The 8617-nt window shown below is 43.8% G+C and overlaps 1 protein-coding gene across 1 annotated transcript in view; it reads left to right on the top strand.

The window, feature by feature from the left end:
- The first annotated feature begins 7792 nt into the window (after window positions 1–7792).
- The window catches only part of CHAMP1 (chromosome alignment maintaining phosphoprotein 1), a 3730-nt gene continuing 2905 nt past the window's right edge, over window positions 7793–8617 (top strand). Inside the window, exon 1 of the mRNA XM_009326261.1 lies at window positions 7793–8617. Within this exon, the coding sequence (XP_009324536.1) occupies window positions 7905–8617 (713 nt within the window). The 5' untranslated portion in view covers window positions 7793–7904.

The following is an 8617-nucleotide window of genomic DNA, read 5'->3' as shown; positions in this document are numbered from 1 at the left end:
GAAGCTGCCTGCCGTGGGAAAGCCTGGCCCGCAGGCACCCCCTCCCCGAGAGAAAGTTAAAGCCATGGCCGGCAGAGCGAGGAGCAGGTGGAGCACGCTGCGAGTTCTGCTTTCCTCATAGCGGAACGCTGCGAGACGCCTCGGGGAAGAGAGTTTTGCCCGGGACGTGTGCCCGAGGGGACTGTCCTCTTCACTCGTGACAGAAGCAGCTGCGAGGAGGGACTGCATCGCCCGTGAGAGCGGCGAGGCAGATGCAAACCGAAGGCTCAAAACGTGTCACTGGGTTGCATCCTTAACGCCGTTAGGGATGGATGAAGCGAGTCGACTATGGGTGGCATTTCAGAGCCGGCTTCTGAAGTGAAGGAGGCTCGTTTGTGTTAACTGCACTCACTTTTTGGAGCCTGGAGGTGGGCTGGAGGAGCTGTACCCTGTGCAGGTGTTCGGAGGATTGGATGCTCGACTGAGCAGAGGGGAGCTGCGTTAGCTGATAACAATTCAGCACTGTTAGAAGTAAGAGTGGTAACTGGGAGCTTGACTTGTACCGAGTGGTTTACAAGTTAGGAATATAGAGACTTTGGATTTCATTTTTCTCTTCCATAAGCTCCCCTTGAGCCGCATTTGCTTTCAGGGTAATGTGAATGGAATTCTTTGCCTGACGTCACCAAGATTCACAACCTTAATTCACAGTTCCTGACTAAATTGTGTGCTCTGGTGGGTCCGGTGGCACTTTATTAGTTCAGGTTCAGCACTGCAGAAATAAGGTTTCTGGGGCCATTTTTGGAAGCTAGCTGTGTGGAATTGTGAATTTGGAGTTAGAAAGCCCTGTCAGAAGTACTTGGAATTAATTTTTCCTACCCCGAATCTGTCATAGGTACATTGATATTACTCTGCAGTTTAGACTGTTGTTAGCTCCTGTATTAAGAACTAATGTTGGTGCGTAGACTTGTCATTCTCTTAGCAGAGGTGGAAATCTTGCAAAATAGCTGCAGTTCTGTCCCCTTCGTGTTTCTTAAGTCATCTGCATGTGCATCCAGTATTGTCACTTTGCAGCTTCCCTCTGACTTGAACCTTTCCTGGAAACATGGGACTGCATAATACAGCCGTTTCCTGCCTGGATCTGGTGTCTCACGTGTTCTCACAGCGTATCTCACCGTTTCAGTGGCTGGTCAGGTCAGGGTGTTTGTGCCTTTTTTCGGTGTGTAATTTTAAAGACGCGGGTCAGCGATCGTTGCTGATGGAACTTAGCCCGTATAGATGGGCTGATAGCTGGGAGTTTGGTTGTGAGGACGCAGTCAGATTCCTGTGGATGCTGCTGGATTAACAGGAGCATAACGCTGCCTGTCTTGTTCGTGGTGTGTTGGAACTGACCCCCTTACCTGCCGTTTGTGTTGTGAAGTGCCTGCTCTGCTGCACTGTGGGGATGCTTGTGTGCAGCTTCCTCTGGGAGCTAAACTTCTGTTTCTTCTGTCAGTCACAACACAGGGATGTAGCTTCAAAGAGAAGCATCATGTTGCCACCAGACTGCCATTTACTTTTTGGCACTGCAAGAACATGTCATTTTTCCTTTTGCTTAAACACAGCAATAGTCTGGATCTTCTCCTGCTAGGAGAGGCAGTGATGCAGCTGTATCCCGCTTTCTTGTGCTGGGAACAAACTTTACCATTGGCCCTCGTCACTGATAGAGGAAGTGGCTGAACTGTTTGCCTGCAAGAAAATTGCAAGGCTGATGAAAATGAACAGCCATCCTTCCTGTGCAGTGACTGTGCTTATCAGAGTAGAGTTGTGATGCGTGGTGCTTCATAAAGGTTGGAGGATTACCATAGGAAGGTGAGCATTCATAGAAGTACGGGCTGATTTTGTCCTTTGCTTGATGAACATAATGATAGATAGAATGATGTCTTGGAGTTGAGTAGGAGGTCATTGGACACCTCTACTTCCCGCTGGTGTGTTGCCTGTCATTTTAAGGTTGCATGGGTGGCAGCAGCATTTTTAAGTCTTAGCTCACATTGTATGTAGGGAATCCAATGTGGATATAGGGAATCACAGAAAATAGAGGACTTTCTTCTTGAGGGCTTTCCCAACTGTGCTGGCATCACTGATGTGTGTTGCATGTCCTCATTATTGCATGTCCTCATTATCTGCTTGTGTCTCACCAGGATCGATTCTTTCTCAAGAGGAAAAGAGGTATAGATCCTTCTGCCAGTGAGAACCAGGACAGTCTGATTTTGAAGGATGATATGACAGACTACTTGTGGTGTGTTCCGTTGCTGTGTTCCGAAATTCCACGTCATATCAAAAGCAACGTGTAATTTTCTGTGCTCACAGGCAGTCTAGATCTTTAGCTTTGAGTCCTTCATTGCTTCCCTCTGGCTCTGCCTCATGACAGTCACAGCTTATCCTCTGTAGAGGAAAAATGCAGGAATATATTAAATGCTGCAACAATTAATGTAGAATGTGCTTATTAAAAATAACCTGAAATGATTAGTGGATGTGTAGCTATGAAATTGGAATGGGGTTGAGAAGTGAAGACATCTTGTTAGCTGCCAGAGTCAGTGTTGTGCCATCCCCTGGGTGGATTCTTTCTTATACACAGTGTCTCCTGCACATGTCTTTTCTGCTACTGGGAGGTTTTTGAGAGGCTGTAGGAAGTATGGCTTAATCTTTAGTGGGATCCTCATGGATGATGGGATGCTGAATGCAGGAACTGGCTCTGCAGTGGCCGGGAAGATACCAGGAGGTCTGTCTGCTCTGTGCATTAGTTTAGGCCACTCCTGTTGCTTAGTCTAACATGAGATCCACAGAGATTGCTGATGCGGTTTGGCTGCGCTCTGTGGTTGCCCTGCAATATACGTAGCCAACTTTAGCCTCTGACTTCTTGGGTACTTTTTCTTTCCACCAAATCATGACTTTGGCCTCTTGGATGCTGAGAACCAAGCAAGAAAAGTAGTGATGGTTCTTCTTTTCTCAGGTAGATATGGGTCCTCGTTACTGATCCTTTTCCCCTGCTGTTTTTCTGTTCTTCCTGTGGTGGAGGAGATTATGGCCAGAACTGCAGTGTAGAGGACGGGAACTGGTGTAAGGATCTTCAGCATCTCTGTGGAGAGAGGAGAGAGCTTGTGGTAGGAACCTTTGTATGTAGGTTCTAGACATGCGTGAAAGAAGGGGGATGGGGAGAGGTGGCCGATGGAGCAACAACAGACACTGGTGGTCCCACTGCTGAGATCTCTGGGTCTCTTCAAGCAGCTTTTAACCTGAGTGATGGACATTGATCTATGTCACTTCAGGTCAGCAAAAACCTTTAGTCAAGCTAAGAGCCGAGTTGGTGCTGATGATGTTACTGTGCTTGGTATCTGTGGATATAGCAAGCTTGTAGACAGAAGCACTTACCTGTTCAGGTAGATTTCAGTGGAAATCTTCATGTCTCAGGAAGACTCTCAATGAGTCTTGGCTGCCTTAAGCTAAAGTTTAGTATTGCAACCTCCAGAATCTTAGTTGAATCTTAGTATTTCGTCTTGAAATGAAGACAGGATGTGGACACAGGGCAAGCGTAAATGCTGAGCTTCAGGCTTCTGCTTCAATTGCAATGTGCTCTCAGGATAGATAATTAGTTCTGTTTGGCTGTATCGGTATTTGTTTTCTCAGTGTTGCAGCCATGAAAAGTGAGAAAAGTAGGAGGGGATGCAGAAATAGCGATTAAGGAATGTGGTGCGCTTTGTCGTCTTAAAGTGGCATGCAGCCCAGCCTCAGCTATAGCCACTGTGGCATGGCACATCCTGTAACTGTGAGTTTCAGTAGGGGCAATGCTGAAGTGTCCTTTTTACAGAACAGGTAGGGCCTGACAGAGCGTTCAACGAAACAAAGTGGCCTGGGGCCTGCATAGCAGTTATCTGTACTTGGCCGGGTGGCAGCTGGTTTGTCTCTCCTAGGAGTCTTCAGCAGGCTTGAGAGAGAGTCTAGTGGGCATCTCCCTTCTGCTGTGTTTCATGGGGGACCTGTCTCTCATGACAACTTGATCTTCATCCCGAAATTCGTACTTTCCCTCAAAGGGCTTCAGACAACCGTAACTGCGTTTGGTCTTAGTATTTGGTCAAGTTCTCTGCAGTGCACATGGGGCACCCTGCCGGTTCAATAGCACCAGTCGTTTTTCTTGCCCCTTTTTATGGGTTTGAGTTGGAGGACTGCAGACCTAGGTCCCTCTGATGTCTGTAATAAAGCATTTACGCAGAGGGAGCGTGGTCCATCTTTTTTAGCGTTGCCAAAAAGATGCCGCTGAGCGCAGATAACATCACCGTTCATGCAAGTCCAAAGCCGTGGGGACCTGGTTATTGAGCATATGGTTTCTAGCCTGGCTGGCTCTGCTGGCGTGGGCCTGTTTAGAAAACAGTGACATGCTGTTCCTCAAACTTTCACCCAACTAGGCAAGGCAGGATCCAGCGCAAAACCAGTTCTGATGCAGGAGTTGACAGCAAAGAGAAATGTGAAGCAGACAGTTATCTGTGTGACAAACTTGAGTCTAGAGGAGGGCAGTAATCAGAGCTATGTAAAGACAGTGGCATTTGAGCTCAAAGTGAGAAGGGATCAGGAGGGATTGGCAGGAAAATCTTACAGACTAGCTGTTCAGATATGTGCTAAGTGAACCAGCAACATTTTGGAGTTTACTCCTTCAGAAATGCTTCAACAAATTGAAATTGACAGCATGAGTTAATAGTGGCTCAGCCCTGTTCAAGTTTGTTACTGGTCTCACAGTTGCTATTCTAAAACTAGATTTACTGTTCTGTGGAGTCATGGCCTAAGGTGCTGCAATACCAAAGAGTTGGCTTGCTCAGTAGTATGCCTCAATTAAGCAGAGATTTCAGCAGAAGAGGCAATTTCTTCAGTGACTGCCAGCTACAGTGTACTGAAGTTATAAAATTAAAAATGTGATGGCAGTGTGAGAGAAAGTACCACCAACTCTTTGATGTTATTTCTTATGCCAAAGGCATGAACATCTCAACCTTTAAATGTCTGGAGATGAAAATGAGGAAATGCCTGTAACTTCTCCAGTTCCAGAATAACCTCCTGGTCAAAAAAGCTTAGCAACAGCTTGGACAATTTGTGGTAGGGAGCCAGGGGCCTTTTCTCACTGTTGGATTTGGAAAGAAAATGGAAACTTCCATTGTAAAGTAAGATAGGACTGAATAAAAGGAGAGGATGCGAGGTGGGGTGAAGTGTAGTTGAGAGGAGTGAATAACAGAAAACTCCAGAAAGGGCAACAGTTAGGTGATGTGTAAAGAGGAGGGAAATTATGAAGAGGATAGAAGAGATTGTCTGGTAAACTTTGTTGTAAGCGATGATAAACTCAGTTTGGAAAAGCCTTTTTTGGTTTTCTAGAGAAAAGAAAATGGACAATACAGGATTACCACCAATTTCGGGAGTGACAAATTCCCTTTCAGTTCTGAAAATGATTAGTACAGTATGTCCTTATTGTCCTAATTATGTTCTGCTGTGATTTGATTAAAAAATAAATTCTTTTTCTTTAGCTCATATGATAAATTCAGAATTTTTTGCTTTCAAATTGAAATCTTCCTTTCCTCCCATCGCCTCAAATCCCGCGACCAAAAAAATAAACCCTAAGTTCTGAAGACTTTTAGGTCTTTTGGAGTGTTAAGACATTGCTTGCTTTGGGGTTTTTCAACTGACAAGTCGTTTGCTATTGCCGAGATACAGACCACTGAGCACTACTATTATCTTTGTGTTTTGTTTTGATCTTTTACAGGAATATGAAGTTTGTTCTAAGATGTTGGGGAGTGCTTTGCGGTCAACATCGAATGCGGTGTGACTACATTTTGGGGTGTCTTTTGTATGGCTACTGATGGCGCTGGGAAACTGCAGTTTATACCCCAAAGGACCTTCCGTTTCAGTATTTGTAGAGCAGTGCAGCTACTTCTCGTGTGTAGCTAGCCTGTGGTCGGATGCTGTTCATTTGCCTCATAGATGTAAAGCAGGATTCCTCTTCAAGCTCTTGTCCGTGGTCCCACCATGCTTCCCGATTGGAAATCTACCTATTCCTGTGACGTAATGTGAAGTGTGTATGCATAGTGCGTGCAAAGGAGTTGTTCCATGAGCAGCTGAGCTGGCGAACCTTTATTTCTTAGGGATTTGTGCCCTCTGCTCCTCAGCCTGTCCCTCTTTCCTGGTTTGGTTTGTTTTTTTTTTTTTTCTTCTGTATCCATGTCATCCTTTAGCACCACTGCTAATTTACTTTCATTCTGTCCCTGCCCCAAATCCAAAGTAGCTCACCGCTGTAGTACTTTTAATTCCACCTCTTTTTCCCTAATTACAAGCTGAATCAGACACTGCTTGTTCTGCAGGTTTTAAGACTATTTGCATACTGACCATTTATGTACTGATTAGAGGCTAAACAGAGCCAGTAACTGTTAAGTGAAATATTCAGCCTTAGCCTCAGTGGAGACATTTCTTTCATTCTCTACTCAGTTCCTGATTTTCATGAAACTTGTAGGAATTTAAAATGAGACTGGATTGCTTTGTCCAACTTGATTGGCATTGACTGTAGGGCAATGTGTTTGTGTAAGCCTCATTTCCATAAGAAACCGGGGTAAAAATGCTTTAGGAATAAATTAAGAAAACTTGCTTTGGATGCATATTTTTAGATTAGTTGTTAGTCTAATTTATATTTAGACAGGAAAATTAATGTTAAAATGACACAAAAAATTTGTGTGTTTTGAAACAGTGTGTCTTACAAGACCCCCAAAATTAGGTTGGTAGTTTAGCATGATAATCATGTAACATCTGTTTAATTTGAACCTACAGGAAAAAAGCCTGTGCATTTCACATAAATGTCCAAATATTCCTTTTCACCATAGAGATACCTCCCACATTTACGTGAAAATGACTTACAGAATATGGTTAGAATTGGTTTTCTGCTTATTGTAGTAGCTAATCTGGGTAAATTCTGTTGGAAATAGTGGAATCTAGCCAAATCATTAAAAATTATTTGCATTTCAGATGCTGCATTTCTGTGGTTTTTTTTTTTTAAGGTCTTATAAAAACAGCAATTTTGAGAAATGTCCATCTTTCTCTTTGGGGTGAAGCAAACAATGTTTTGAATACAGAGGGCTGTCAACTACACCAAGTGGGAAAAAAGTAATTGCTGTTTTTTTTAAGTAGTATTTTTGTTGTTATTAGGGCAGCGGATGAAATAATGGAATGGAAAAAATTCTTTCCATAATGGATAAAGTCTTTATGAGCAGCAGCTTTTGTTTCTCATGTAATTAGTGAAAGGAAAACAGTGTTTAACAGGCGAAAACAGAGCCTAGGTTTTAGGCTCCTGTTTTCTTCTTGGAATTTTTTTTCTTTGTCAGAACCAGCTGATTTGTTTTGAAATTTTATGATGAAGATGCAGTTTTGAAATGGCTTTATCTCAGTGGCACTGTTTCAAACTACTTTTTGTTTTCAGTTTACATGTGTGATGTAAATAAAAACACTTCAAATCTGGGAAGAAGAGACAACTGAGAAAGCAAGTCACATTTATCAAATGAAACATAAACTTAGCTCTTCATCACCTCGGTTCTTTTTTTATCATTGGCTTGCAGATTTTTTTACATAGATAGGAAGGCCTATTGTTAAATATAAGCTTTGTTTTTCAAGTTCTACTGATGTAAAAGGATTTGCAGAAGCTGGAGAGACCTGTATTTGCATTTCTTTATGAAGTAGTTAGTACCTATGCAGAAGATATGCTTTCCGAAATGGAAGGGGAACAAAGCACATGTGGTTATTTAGGAATGACAAAGAGTTGAAATTAATGTTGACAGCTAACTATACAGATTTTTTTCCTTTATTGCAGGAACTGAATCTTGCTCTTTAAAAGGTGCAGTGCTGTGAAAACTGTTACTGACCATAGAAAAATGGACATGTTGCAGATACTACGTAAAACCACAGAGCGCTTAGAGTGTGATCACTGCAGCTTCAGAGGAACGGACTATGAAAACATACAAATTCATATGGGTACCATACACCCAGAGTATTGTGATGAAATGGATGCTGCTGGTTTGGGTAAACTTATATTTTATCAAAAAAGTGCAAAACTGTTTCACTGCCACAAATGTTTCTTTACCAGCAAGATGTATTGCAACGTATATTATCACATCACAGCACAACATGCAGCGCCTGAGAAGTGGAATGAGGAGCGGAAAGAACAGGTAGAAGGAGATTCAGATTCCTCCAAAAAAAGTGTCACATTGGAGCCACAGAAACCTACCCTTTCCCCTGAGTCGCGCAAACCTGCCCTTTCTCCTGAACTCCCCAAATCTGAACCTGTTGTTTCCCCCAAGCTTCAGAAATCATCAGTGTCCCCAGAGCCCCAGAAGTCGGCTCAGGCGACTTCCTCGGAGCCAGAGAAGTCAGCCCAGGCCACATCCCCAGATCCAGAAAAGTCAGCCCAGGCCACATCTCCAGATCCAGAGAAGTTTGCCTCAGCTGTATCCCCAGACTCAGAGAAGCCGTCTCCTGCTGTGTCCCCCGACCCACAGAAGCCATCTCCTGCTGTGTCCCCTGACCCACAGAAGCCATCTCCTGCTGTGTCCCCCGACCCACAGAAGCCATCTCCTGCTGTGTCCCC

The sequence above is a fragment of the Pygoscelis adeliae genome, unplaced genomic scaffold, assembly GCF_000699105.1.
Source record: "Pygoscelis adeliae isolate BGI_AS28 unplaced genomic scaffold, ASM69910v1 Scaffold156, whole genome shotgun sequence".
Taxonomy (NCBI): Eukaryota; Metazoa; Chordata; class Aves; order Sphenisciformes; family Spheniscidae; genus Pygoscelis; species Pygoscelis adeliae.
The sequence above is the reverse complement of the archived record's forward strand: the minus strand, read 5'-3'. Positions and strand labels throughout refer to the sequence as shown.